This window comes from Octopus bimaculoides, chromosome 20 (assembly GCF_046866305.1).
Source record: "Octopus bimaculoides isolate indiv1 chromosome 20, ASM4686630v1, whole genome shotgun sequence".
NCBI classification, from domain to species: Eukaryota; Metazoa; Mollusca; class Cephalopoda; order Octopoda; family Octopodidae; genus Octopus; species Octopus bimaculoides.
This window is the reverse complement of record NC_142947.1, coordinates 48,442,685-48,457,247: the sequence shown is the minus strand read 5'-3', so window position 1 is coordinate 48,457,247 and position 14,563 is coordinate 48,442,685. Positions and strand designations below refer to the sequence as shown.

Genomic DNA, 14,563 nt, shown 5'->3' with positions numbered 1-14,563 from the left:
GTTACACTAAACTAGGTTTTATGCCTATTTCCTCTATCCATCTGTTCAAATCCTTGGGGATAATTCCTAATGCACTTATAATCACAGGAATACGTTTTACCCACACTTTCCATAGTCTTTGTAATCCAATGGCTTGGTCCTGGTACTTGCCTATTTTCTCTCATATTGACTTTCTCACCATTTGGCACTTTCTATTCTTCTCTCGGTCTACTCCTACTAAATCAGGCCTTCTAGCTTCCGTTGCTCCACCTGTCTGGAGACAGCAAGCTGGAAGAATCATGGACATCCTGCACGAAATGCCACAAAGCATTTTGTTCATCTGATGCTTTCTGATGCTGTTGCCTTTCATCCTTTCCAGGTCAATGAAATAAGTACCCTTTTCCCACCCAAATTTCAGACTTTATGCCTATAATAGATAGGATTGTTGTTGTTGTTGTTGTTGTTAAGGTAGCAAGCTGGCAAAATGCTTAGCAGTATTTCTCTTGACTTATTACATTCTGGGGTTAAGTTGTAGTGAGGTTGGATTTGTCTTTCATAATTTTGAGGTCAGTAAAACAAGGACCAGTTGAGCACTTAGGGTTGATGTAATTGACTTACCCCAACCCCTAAAATTGCTGGCCTTGTGCCAATATTTAAAACCGTTTTCATTATTATTAAGGCTGTGAACTAGCAGCATTATCAGCAGACAAAATGCTTAGCAGCGTTTCTTGCAACTTATTACATACGAAGTTCAAATGCCACCAAGGTTGACTTTGCCATTCGTTCTTTCCAGGTTGATAAAATAAGTACCAGCTCTGCAATGGGGTTGATGTTATTGATTATCCTGTTCTCCCAAAATTTCAAGACTTGTTAACTATAGTAGAAAGGATTATAATTTGCTCATGATGAATGTGTTTTTTTTTTAATTTCAGGAACAGGTGACCCATTCTGTGTGATTATAATGGATAGCCCCTACCAAAAATATGAGACCACAGTCGTCAGAAATACTGTCAGCCCATTTTGGGATGAACATTTCCTCTTGTGAGTTCTTTTCAATGTTTTTTAATGTAGCATCGCATTGGTTCATGATTGCTCCACTGATGTTAGTCCAAACTAATACCAACATTTATAATCAAGGATATATATATATATATATATTATACCCTCAGGGGACAGTGGGAGTGGTGAGAATAAGTGGGGTGATGCAGAAGTTTGGACTGAGTGGGTAGGCAGGGTAGGGGTGACTGAGGCAAATGATGGAGTGAAATATAGACTCAGGAAGAGGAGTTGTGGTATATATGGGAGGGTATTGAGGATGATAACAAATAAGAGAGGTGTGTTAAGTGATGGAGAACAACACAGGGGTGAGAGACTGCACAAAAAAGTGGTGATTAGTGGAGACAGTATGTGAGGGAAATGAAAGGGATTCAGGTTTGGGAAGGAGGTAAGTAAGAAGGCAGAGGGATGTCGTATGCACCTATTTTGCTCTCAGGTGATAGAGAGGTTTCAGGTGTTAGGGAGATGGTTTTCAGGGCAGAGAGGATGCTGGTGGGGGTGAGGCTGAGCCCCTCACAGGTAAGCATTAATCAAGGTGTTGTGGGTGAATGAGTCTTTCTGAGTACAGCTAGGCACCAGATTTCTTGTCCTTTGTCATCTTCTTCATAATGCTTAGCATCGTATATTTCATCATCATCATCATCATCATCATCATTTAATGTCTGTTTTACCATGCTGGCATGGGTTGGACGGTTTGACAGGAGCTGGCCAGGCAGAAGTCTGCACCAGGCTTCAGTGTCTGTTTTGGTGTGTTTTTTATGACTGGGTGCCCTTCCTAATACCAACCACTTTACAGTGTAGACTGGAAGCTTTTTATGTGGCACCAGCACTGACAGAGTCACCAAGTAGCTTGCAAAACAAAGATCCTTTGAGAGGGGAGGGGCGGAGGGAGCATTGGAGGAGGTGGTTTTGTGTCAGATGAAGAAAGGTTAGAGTGTGACAGAGAGAGACAGAAACAGGTATCTTGCTGTAGGGGAGGTACACGGTTACCTGGGCAGAGAGAGAGAGAGAGAGAGAGAGAGAGAGAGAGAGAGAGAGAGAGAGAGAGTGATCAAGAATGAGGAGGACAGAAACAGGTGTGTTGCTGTAGAGGAGATAACATGGTTACCCATCTGGAGGGAAGAGCAAAGGAAGGAGGGAGTGGAAGAGTGCAAGAGAGAGAGTAGGAGGTGGTGGAAAGTGCCAGAGTGTACTCACAAGGAATAGGGATCAGAATATAAATGGGATGGTAGAGTAAGGGAAGAGAGCAGGAGATGGTGGCAAAGTGCCTGGGCATACCGTCAAGGTACAGGAGTCAGAATATAAATGGCTGGGTATCAGCAAACGCATGTGAGTAGGGAGTACAAAGAGTGTAGGGGTGGAGAATGCAGTGACTGGTGAAACTTGGGTATACAGAGAGGTAGGGGGACTACATGATAGAAATAATACAGTAAACAGGGCAGTTAAGACAGGATTGGGGAACAAGAGACAGGCCCATGGAAAGAGGAAATGTGAGGAAAAGAAGATGTGGTTTGGTTTGGTATATGTGGATGGAACACGCAACACCTCTAGAATTGAGTTTTGCTGAAGTGAGTGGGCCTTTTCAAGAAGCTCATATCACCAGACATCTTGATCCATTGACATCTGTGATGCCCAGCATCCTGGGATCAGTCCTCATTACTTCATCCCATGTCTTCCTATATGTCTCACTCTTCTTAATATTGACACATCAGTTTCGGAAACTTCCAATTCACTAATGTGTATATATAAAATTAACACATCAGCAAACTGCTAAATCATTGAATTATTTGGAGGATGAAAACATAAATACTAATGGCAAAGTGAGTCTGGAAAGAGCCAAAGAGTCGAGCTGTCTTGACTGATGAAGCAACAGAAATTGCTGAAACTGACACATCAGTATTAAGAATTCTTGATTGGCACTTTTCGGACAATTATGGTCCCTGTTAGTGAATATGTTTTCATTCGTGTTCGTTAACTCCAGCATTAGAGTGGTTTCGCTCTTATTTCCAGCAATGTGTTTCCTAACCCTCTAGTTAAAGTTTGGTGACATTTGTAATTCTCATTTTTGGTGAAAGATTGCAAACTGCTGTCCATATTACTTTATTTGGCCAACAGTAGTCATTGGAGGTACATTACTGATAGGTTTACTTGATTGGTCTTTATGTGTGTGTGCATATATATATGTATATGTGTTTATTGGTGTGTATGTGTCTCTGGGCATATGTATGTATGCTGAATAAATTGTTCTCTATATTGTTGTTTTTGTTTTTTTTTCTTCTCAGGGATGTTTCTCCAGCATCGACCCTACTTCGTTTCGAGTTGTATGACAAGGGAAAGTCCCCAGCTGGTAAGTTCAGTTTACATTCAATAGCAAACCTTATACCACCACTACCATCTGTTTAGAGAGAAATACTTACTAGCTGAGTAATCATGGTAGACTTAGACACTCTAATTTGTCATGGTGGTGGTGGTGGCGCCGGCGGTGGCGACGACAACGACGAGGATCATATTAACAATGACAACACCTTCAAGATGGTGATGGCAGCAACAGTACAAGTGACAGTGGTGTTGTTGTTGCTGTTGTTGTTGAATATTTTGTCTGATATGCTTTACAGTTATGACTATTTTAGTTGAATTATGGACTAAATGATGAAACATTTTTATTTATAAATCCTAGTGTGACCATCTCATATTATAAAACCATTTTCAAGATGAGTTCCCACAAAACGTTTTATGATATTTCGTGTGAGTCCTTTAAAAATCCACCTTCACTGGAAGGGTGACATTTTGCCTTTTGCTCCTTTCATGAAGTACCGGGATCTGCCAGACATCTTTAAACCAAAGATTGCAGCTAGAAATTTCAAACCAATCTTATTAATACCACTTACAGTTTTAAATATGAGACTCTAAACTCCAAGAGTTCTGTGTTCTTGTCAGAAGCAACTATTCTAGGTATTATTAGCATTTGAAGACACAGAGATGGATCAATTGGAGACAAATTCTATAATTAGTAGCACATCTAATATCATGTCTAAGGAGAAAAAGCAATTTTTTGAAGTAATAACAGTTTGTGGCAACAGTTTCTGTTGAATGAAATTTTTGAGAAGATCCTTAAGAAACTACTCTTTGTTGTTTAATGTCATTTAGTCTTAATGACTGAGATAATCATTTCTAGTTTCACTTTCTTGCATTAATTTTGCTCAACAAATTGTTTCTGTTTAATTGAAGATGAATTCCTTGGAGATGCAACAATCTACATTGAAGACGTCCGGAAAACTCCAAGCAGTCGACAGATTATTCCCTTACAGAGTCCTTCTGGCAGTATGGAATACCAAGCCGGCTCTTTAACAGTAGAGGTCAGTATAGTAACATCTTTATTCTAATGACATTAGTAACTGTATAAGATGGGAAGTTCCAACAATAACCTGCCTCAGGAAGGGGTCTTATGATAGGTTATTAAGATGAATGATAAGGGATTATGTTGGGCCCTCATGAATATTTTCAGTTTAATGGTAAGCTTTATTTAGGACATAATCAAGTGATACACACTTCATAATTGTCTTTGGTTATTGTGACAATAAGAGGAGTATCGAAATATAGGGCTCAGTCATTATGACAATAACAGGAGTAGAAAGATATGAAAGTTGGTTGGGACGACAATGACATCTCACTGCACCTAACTGTAAACAGATACCACATTGCAGCTCAGTCCATCGAACTGTATACAGCTACCACATCACAAGTACTACAAGATGAAACACTATGACAAGCTACAGGAACAGTGGAAAGTTAATATGTCTCTTGGACTGCTGTATGAGGCTCAACCAATCCTTTGGCTAGGGCAGGGAGGAATTTATTAGTCTTGTTTCCTTGTAATATGCTGCAGAAATACATTGAAGTGATGCATCATGGGGTCTAATGTGACACTGAACGTGGTGGCTAATTTAAATATAGTTTCAACTAAAACTGAAGATGGCAATTTGAGTTTGTTCAGGTTTCATTTTATTTATTAATTTTCAGTTCCTTCTCATGGAATCCTATGAAGTAGAACAATACATGGACTCTGCTCTAGGACCAAAGAATCTCAGAAACAACCAGACCTCTCCACGCCGCCGAGTTGAAGTGTCACGCACCATAACACCTGGTGGGACGGTAGTTACTACAACTACCACCACCACCCAGCGGCCACAGTACGGCACTCTTCTTCCCGGCAATCAGAGTAAGTGTGATGTTTCCAAACAAAATCAAACCATCTTGTTCTTTGTTCAAATGTTTTAACTGTTAGTAGTCAGCATGGTGTGAGTAAAATTCCACTCCATCAATTGAGTCTGAGAGTTTGTCAGGAATTTTTTCCCATCTGTGAATTTATAGCCAATTTTAGCCAAAGTAACAATTTATTGGCTCACCTCTAATCGACAATTTGTCCTTTGTCTCAGAAAACTGTAAATGCTTGAATATGTTATGACAATATTTCTTCATTGAAATATCCGTTTTATGGTAAACAGAGCAGCAGAAGGTATTCCCAGCACTCTTGCTTAGATTATTCCAACCATTTTTATTGATATTCCATTGATACTTTTTGGAGAAAACAATGGAATATTTTTATTTTTCCTTTCCATTAAGTTTATTTCTATATTTTGATTGCTAATAATAATTTACTTATTCATTGTTAATACTTTACAATTAACAATCTAATTATTTTTGATACCTTAATTAACTCATTAACTATTATTGTTGATCTATACCAATTAATGATTTACTAACTGTTGACAACTCATAATTAACAATGGACTCATTAGAATTATTTTTAGTGAGGCCCACTGGTAGAATTATTTTTAGTGAGGCTCACTGGTAGAATTATTTTTAGTGAGGCCCACTGGTAGAATTATTTTTAGTGAGGCCCACTGGTAGAATTATTTTTAGTGAGGCCCACTGGTAGAATTATTTTTAGTGAGGCCCACTGGTAGAATCAGTTGACTAAATTCCTTCTAGTGATTAAGTTCCTTAACATTCTGAGTCCAGATCCGGCTGAAGTCCTTCTATGGTCAATAATCTCAACCACAGGAATCCCTGTTGACCATGTTCCATCCCTAACTCCATATATCAGAAGACTTGGTGCTGAACATGGCCAACACTGGAGAATATCAAACTCCAAACATTGAAGTTTTAGTTACATGCTTTTAGCTTCTAATTTCAAATCTCATCAATTTTATTTCACTACATTTCATTCCCCCAGGGTCAGCAAAGGTTGTACTTGTAATATGCTGGTGTTCATCAGGCATAAACAGTCTTGTTTAACCCCAGGTCAGTCCTGATCAAATATAGTCCGGTCATGATCAGTCTATCAGCTATATTCATGATTATATTCTTCAATGTGTCTTTCCTTTCTTTTATGATGGAAGGCAATTTGTCTGCTGTTTCTTGGTGGAGTGATTATTTAAAGGCTCTCCCTGTTGGCTCAGACAGGAGTCAAATGTTTAGAAGTTTCCCTGTGGTCAATCTTGATTGCTGTTCAAATTGTTAGTGAACTAGAAACCCCTTCATGTTTAACTCAAAGTGGGTACAGGGGCAGTGAAAAAAACCTTCAAGGAATCCTTGATTTCACTATCAAATTTATAAATTTCCAATCAACAAATCAAACATCACCTCCTCCCTACCTTATTCCTTCTCTCTCTCTCTCTCTCTCTCTCTCTCTCCCTCACCTCTTCCCATCCTCTTACTTCCACCCGTTTATGTAATCCTATATCCCTCCCTTAACACTTAAGTGTAGGAAAACCTAAATTGAACCTGGCTGCTATCTCCCCCACCCCTCTTGCTTCCCATGCCTCTGTATGAGTGTTACACTGTACCGCTGTCACATGCGACACAACTTTGTTAGACTTTACAACTATTACATGTTACATCAGACCACTGTAAGCAAGTAACACCACTTTAAACTATATCACTGTCACATGTAACACAGCCATGTTACATATGTAACACTGTATGTTTCTCATAAAATATTCTTATTGTATGTGTGGTTGGGTATATGTGTGTGTATACGGCTCTGTATATAACAATGTGTATGACTCTGCATTTAACTGTGTGGCTATGTATATGGTTGCATGTATGTGTATGTGGCTGTGGGTTGCTCCCGTTTCCACTACTCCCCCCATGAACCCTACAAAATAAGATCGAGTGTGTAGCCTTTATGTCTATCATCTTATAACTGTCAGTCTATGTGTGCATGCTTATGTATATATGTGTTTATATAGAAATGCCTGTACGAGTGTGTATATAAATGTATGTATGTTTATATTTCTCTAGGATTGATCATATCTTTCTTAATCCAAACACACACACACACACACACACAAGCTCCTGTCCCTTTCCTTCATGCATGACCCCCTCCTTTTCATTCATTCACCTCTAATATATATTAACAGAAACATAACAATTATAGAATAAAGGTTGTGTTGTTTAAGTAAGACATCACAGCATGGATGCAAGTATGTTCCAAGTTCAGTCCCTTGTACAGGATCTGGCCAAGGATCTTATGCCATGGGTCCTTTCTCTCGCCCCCCCCCCTTCTGTCTTGTGGAACCTATACAATCAGGAGTGCAGCATTTGCATCCCTTGTTGTGTCATTAAATAAGATCTTGTTGAAAGGGTCACAGTAATTTAATGGTGTCTTTTGAGTGAAAAAGACAGTTGTGAATGATGAAGCAAGTCACATGACCAATACACAGAATGTAAATACATTTATGAGAACATGTGTTTTAGGGTGTTTCTGGATCACAAACTGCATTAATCCAGGTGACTGGACTGTATTAGGTCATGTCACGGGACTATGTTAGATCATCTCTCTCTCTCTCTCTCTCTCTCTCTCTCTTTCTCTTTCTCTCTCTCTCTCTCTCTCTCTCTCTGTAATATTTGTATTTATCCCCAACAGAGGTAGACCAAGTTTGGATCCTCTACTGAGAAATCCCTGTTTTATATAATTTCAATTTCGAATCCAAAATAAGTTTAAAAACCATCAAATTGCAAAAAATGTTTATCAATATCACATTTGGTGGTGTTATTATTGTTTGTTATTTCACCAAATTTGCATCAGCTTCATTGTTGGTGCTTGGTGTTGGATCACACTTACTGAGGCAGTTTTCTGAGTAATGATGCCACTGTAGTGCTCAGTAGAATATTTTTGCTCAATTCTACTGAGGGGAAGGATTTATCTTTTGAATGATGTCAATGTAACATCATCATCATCGCACCAGTAATATCAGTGTAAATACACATACACTCACACATACACCATTCTTCCCTACACTTTCACTTGCAAGGCTTTCGTTGCCTTAAGGTCCTGATAGAAGACACTTACCCAAGGTGCCACAAAAAGAAATTAAACCCCAAATCCCATATTTATGAAGTAAACCTCCTACCACACAGCCATCCCTGCTGTTAAACTAAAACTTTTGCCTACAGTAGCTTGGTTTTCCTTGTAGCCACCCATTTAAATACTAATAATAACTAGACTTCATTAACTTTGCTTAACTAAAATGGTTGGTTAAGAGTTGGTGCTTCCTACGTGATATGGCCAAACAACAAGAATTGTTCTTTTCATTCATTTCAGCATTAGAGTTACCGAAATTTTGTTATTCATTTTTATCTGTAGCAGTTGTTGTTGTTCTTCAGCCTGCACCCAGCTAGTTTTGCATGTTTCCAATATTTTAGGTGTGCCGTGTGTCGTAGAAAAACTTAGTCCTTATTCTGAAAGTAGTAAAAACTCTCCAAGTACCAACCAGTCCTCTCCGTCATTTGCAGGACGGACAGATAAGCAAGAGTCTTCAGGTAATAAGTGTTTTTGTTTTTGTTGTCTTGTGATTTTGATTGTTGTTGTTGTTGTTGTTGTTGTTATCCTCATAGTCAGTGCGATGGTGAAAATACCTGGCAGAATAGGGCTCACTGCCATACAAGCAGGTGTCATATTCAATGATTAGTGTAGCAGTGTCATCGTGAATTGTTCGAAAGTCCAAGGAGGTATTTTAGGCAGAATATATTGAGGGACCAAGTTATGAGAAAAAGAGAAAATGTTACAAATGTACAACTAATTGGTATGTGAATTAATTTATGAGTGTTGAAATTCACAAAGGATTGATTAAGGACCACACTGACAGCTGCAGGACACTCTGCTAGAGAAGACCTGTCCACATAAGCATAGAAAAACATGCACAAAATGATGATAATGCTTAATATCATTATAATTTTGTCAGATTCTATCTTTGCTTTAAGAGAAGTTATAAAAAATGCCTGGTGCCAGTTGCAACTAACTGCAAATGAGAAGTGACAGGAGATTCACATGCCATGGACTGTCCAGAGATAAGAGGACAACTGGCGACATATCTCTGGCTCAGTGGACATCACCAGCACTGCAGTTGTACTTGGACTCCAACAGATGAGATACTTAGACATATAGAAAATGCAAAAAGATTCAAAAAATGTATATGATCTTTGCTAATTTAGATAAAATAAATGAAAATGAACTCAAAGAAATAATTCAGAATAACTCTGCAGCATGAGAAATCAGCAATAGAGACATTAAAGATATATCAAATACCGTACAAAGTAGGGTCTTGTTTTATTGAAAATATTTTCCTTTTAAGAAAAGAGTAAAATAATGCCTTTGTGGTAATTGTGATGAACTTCATATCAGAGGGAAAGACAATCTCTGAAACAAATTACATACGAAAAGCATTTGTTCATATTCTACTGTCTGATGTCATTGTTGTACCTGAAGCTCAATTCCATGCTTATACCATTTTGCTGGTTAATCCGCTGCACCTGCTTTCAACTTCATCCACATTGTTGAATCATCATCCATACAGGAAATGAGCCATGACTCAGAAAAGGTGGTCATCTGATGGTGCAAGGTGTGGGCTGTGGGTAGGGTGAGGATCTAGCCCTAACCTGTATGTCAAGTAGCAGATTAAGACTACTTTTTAATATTAATACTGCTTCCTGTCTTTATCAAATATTTTTTAATAAGCCCACTGACTATTTGCATTGTGGAAGGATTCCAACCACCCCCAGGTGACTAAAAGTGGACTGACCCATTGCAATAAAATAAAGAACTGTCAGGGCAAGCAGTTGACCATGAGCCATTGGCAGAGGACCAAGGTTCTGCCAACAATGTTTGAGTGTTCATACTATTTCAAGTAAGGCCTCATCTTCCACAACAGAATACCTCCATGACTTTGGTTTGTCTTTGAGGCTGTTGTCACCTTCCATCAAATGTTATAACCAGTTTTGTGCCACACATCCATTGACAGTTCCTTTGAGTGAATGAACACATGACAGAGTGGAGAGGAGTATATGGTCTTATAGGGAACAAGGGATAGCCTCACCTGTGCCATGATAAGATCTAACCTCTATGAAGTGATTGGAAAACAAAGAGGGACAATATGAGGTGAAGAGAACCTTTTAGTTTTATCAAGAACTGTGTGAAGTGGCCTGTGTTAGGAAAGGTATTCAGCCATAGAAACGATGGGAAAATGTAACACATGATTAATCTAGAAGGAAGAACAATAATTGTGGATGGGAGCCTGATTTGGTCTGTAATGAGGAATTTAATCTATGCCTGAATGGAAAGAAGATGTAAAAATGATGATGATGATAGGAAACATTATGAGGAAAATATGATGATAATGATGATGATGGTGATGATATAAATGTCTACATACAAACATACGCACATATACACATATAATATACATTTATGCATAGGCCCACACATACACACACATATTTATTTTTTTAATTATACATATGTACACACACACACACACACATATATAAACCCCTATAAATAGATGTATTTATATTTGTGTGAGTAGACATGCACACATATCTTGTCTCTTTGTATCATATATGCACACACGTGTATATACGTGTGTGCATATGTCTATATACAGTTATATTTTGAATGATATTTATGTAATGGACCTTGATTGCTGCTTTTCTCTTGTCTCTCTTTCCTCTCCCCCACTGTGTCTTTCCTACAATGTCCATGTTGTATTTATTCCGTCTGGGTTTGTATGTTTAATGGTTATTGCAGGCTGTTCCTCTTTTACTTCAGGGGCTCTGCCTGGTTTCTGGGAGATTACACCAACAGGCAGCCAAATTGTTGTAAGTACAAAGGTTGAGAAATGGAACTTTGAGGAATGTCCACTGTAGAATACAACTCTTTGACTAACCCCCCAAAATTTGAAAGTGTGTTCTTCCAAATATCAACAGAATTTTTACTGAGGGAGTGTGTAACATGAGCCATTTCTTTATGAACCGAAATACATCAGAATGGCACCATTTCGGATGGAAATTATTGAACTTGCTCAATCAGCATAGATTTAGTATCACTGTCTGGAATAGTCTAGGATTTAAAACAGGGAGGCAGTAACAGCAACTTGTATAAGGACTCCCTTTTTTTTTTTTATATGGGGTCAGTTTGTAGTGATTGTGGTCTCCGTTAAGACCCCTCATTCTCTTGTTTAGTCTGACCTTAAACAAAAATGCTATAAAATGAAATTTTCTAATCCATCATACATCAATACTCATTTGAAAACAGTTTGATCCACTCACAGCCTTCCCATTGTCTTCCTTCCTTTGAAACCTGATATTCATTGAAAATTAGATTAAATATGTTTTATTACCAGGTTTATTCAGGATTTATGTATTTATGATCCTAAAATCACTTTAGAAATAAGGATCAGAAAGAAGCAGGTCAGGGGGTTACTATCTTGAAATTATAAAAAAAAAAGAAAAGAAAAAGGAGACTTATTGCCTTAATGGGAGGGAGTTTTCAAAATTGAAAAATTGTTTCTTATTTCTGAACTGTTAAATACCTGAACTTAGAGATTTACCTGCATCACTGTTATCTCTGTAAAAAGATATCAGTTATAGATGAGATAAAGTAGATGTTTCTTGTTAGAAAACACATCGTTTCATGTTAATGAATGGAAAACACGCTTTGAAATGCTAGTTATTGAAATGTTTTAGATATGTATGTGTGTGTTTGTGTCTGCATACGCACACACAGACACACACATACACACACACACATACACACACACACGCACATATGTGTGTGTGTGTGTGTGTGTATGCATTCATTTGATTTTGATTTTGAATTGGATCTTACTGTTGCTAATTTTCTCCCTGCAATTAACAACAGCATGAATTGTTTCTGAATGTGCTTAACAGATTTCAATTTCTTTCAGAAATGATAGTTATTAACAATGTTGAGTCAGTAGCTGAGACGGCCATCCGAGAACTACTGGAGCGATCCAAAAGACCACGCACACCCACTAAAACTAGTACATTAATTATAACCAGTGTGAAAAGGGTAAGCTCTCCTCAGCAGCTCTCATTTAGTAAAACCAAATCGGGGTTGACTCAGAAACACGGTGATTTCCATGTTTTTCTCTGATTTAAGGAGCTTATGCTTAAATCAGTCAAATCATGTCAAATCTGCCTTCCAAAAGAATTGCTGATAGTTATATGTAGTGGCCACATATGTTGACAATTATACATAGTCACCATCATATATAGTGGGGAACACTATATGTTGTGGCCTTGATTTTTTATAAACTATGGAAATCAGTCCTAGGGATGTGCAAGAATTATATTAAAACAGAAATTACTGAATATATGAATACCTGTTCATTTTCTGAGTTCTGAAAAGTTTTAGGACAACTAAGATATACAACATCATCATTTAACTTTTCCATGGTTGCATAGATCAAACAGAATTTATTGAGGCAGATTTTCTACGGCTGGATACCCTTCCTGTTGCCAATCTTCACCTGTTTTCAAGCAGTGTAATATTGCCCCCTGCTTAGAAAAGTTTTCACAGAACTCTGGAAATAAACAACACTATTTGTAAAACGGTGAGACTCATTTACAACCATTATGTGATGTCAAGACAAGGATACACACACACACACACATATGTATGTATACGTGTATGTATGTATGTATATATATATATATATATGATGTCCTTCTTTCAGTTTCCATCTGTCAAATCTACTGAGAAAGCCTTTGTCAGCCTTGGGCTAACAAAAGCTTTCTCAGCAGATTTGGTAGAAGACACTTGACCAAAGTGTCTTGCACTGGAATTGGATCTGAGACCACATGTTTGGGAAGCAAACTTTTTAACTATACAGCCACACCTGTATCTATATATGTGTGTGTGTGTGTGTCTATACATACATATACACACAGGTACATACACACACACACACACACTCATACATACATGCTTAAAGGCCTTAAAACATGAATGAGTTTCTCTAATTTCTTCATTTCCCCTTCATCTCTCAGTTTATCCAACATTTCCATTTTTCTTTGCCCCTTCAGGAACCTGTCGTACCTGTAATCAAGGTAATAGCCTCCATTTACTAACTCCACTCTCATTTCATATGCTTGGCATGCTGTCTTACCTTTATTATTATTATTATTATTATTTCCATTCACTTTACTTTCCTATTTGTTTCTAAGCCTTCCTTGCTCTTCTTACACTCGAAGCATTAATCTTTAACTTGTTGTCGTTGCTCAACTGCTGCAGTGGTGCCACTGGCTACAACTACTAACAACTACCAATACGCCACCATTGTTGTCTGCCACTCATTGTTTGTGCCGCTTTTACTATTATAAACCCTGCAAAATGAAAAAAACATTTTATTTTTTTTATTTTTTTATTTCATTTTTCTCTTTGCGTAATCATATTAATTTTTTAATTGGCTGATGTGGTAGTGGCAGTGGGGGGGGGGGGTAATTAATTACTTCTTTGTTGTTAGATAATTATATTTTACAAATATGTAATTACATTTTTACAAGAAAATAATTATATTTTTACAATTAGATCATTTTATTTTTATCCATCCATCCACCCCTCTTCTCCACCCACAATTCCTGGGAGGACCATTCTGGTGCTTCTTCCATTGGGTCCTATCAAAAACAACTGTCATTAGATTTCTCAGCCCTGACCAAATGAGAGACTATGGATCATTATCCAACCATCTCATTCTTGTTCTACTCCTCACACTCCTGCCAGTTGGTTAATCTTGAAGAATCCATTTTGGGATTCTTTCCTACAACATTTATATCCCATGTCCATTATGCCAGAGCTCTGACCTTTCAAAATGAAGAATTAGGGGCTCAAGCTGGAGAGATTTCCTCATCTCTTGGCTACACATCTTCTCATCTAACATTATTCCAAACAGCCTTCTTTTGAACTTCATTTTCTTTTTATAGTAAAAGAGTTTTTCTTTTACAAGTAATTATATTTTTACAAGTAATTATATTTTTACAAGTAATTATATTTTTTACTATCAGATAATTATAGTTCATGGTTAATTATATTTTACAGTTAGATAATTATATTTTTCGCACATTTTTATAGTCAGAAATTTAAATAGTTTAGAGGTAGATAAGTTTAGACAGACGGAGAAGGTTACGGAAGCATAAAGATTCAGTAAAGAGTGAAAGGTTGTGA

General features: G+C 37.6%; 1 protein-coding gene across 15 annotated transcripts in view; it reads left to right on the top strand.

Moving 5' to 3' along the window:
* The window catches only part of LOC106882264 (phospholipid transfer protein C2CD2L), a 90,263-nt gene that overhangs the window by 69,274 nt on the left and 6,426 nt on the right, over positions 1-14,563 (top strand). For 4 of the 15 annotated variants that reach the window (XM_089338638.1, XM_089338636.1, XM_089338649.1 and 1 more), the window contains exons 7-13: positions 912-1,020; positions 3,318-3,382; positions 4,264-4,391; positions 5,056-5,254; positions 8,746-8,862; positions 12,285-12,409; positions 13,426-13,449. In XM_089338638.1, the coding sequence (XP_089194764.1) occupies positions 912-1,020; positions 3,318-3,382; positions 4,264-4,391; positions 5,056-5,254; positions 8,746-8,862; positions 12,285-12,409; positions 13,426-13,449 (767 nt within the window). Of the gene's footprint in view, positions 1-911; positions 1,021-3,317; positions 3,383-4,263; positions 4,392-5,055; positions 5,255-8,745; positions 8,863-11,146; positions 11,197-12,284; positions 12,410-13,425; positions 13,450-14,563 lie in introns of all 15 variants that reach the window. The other 11 variants (XM_089338643.1, XM_089338640.1, XM_089338650.1 and 8 more) reach the window with 5 other exon arrangements.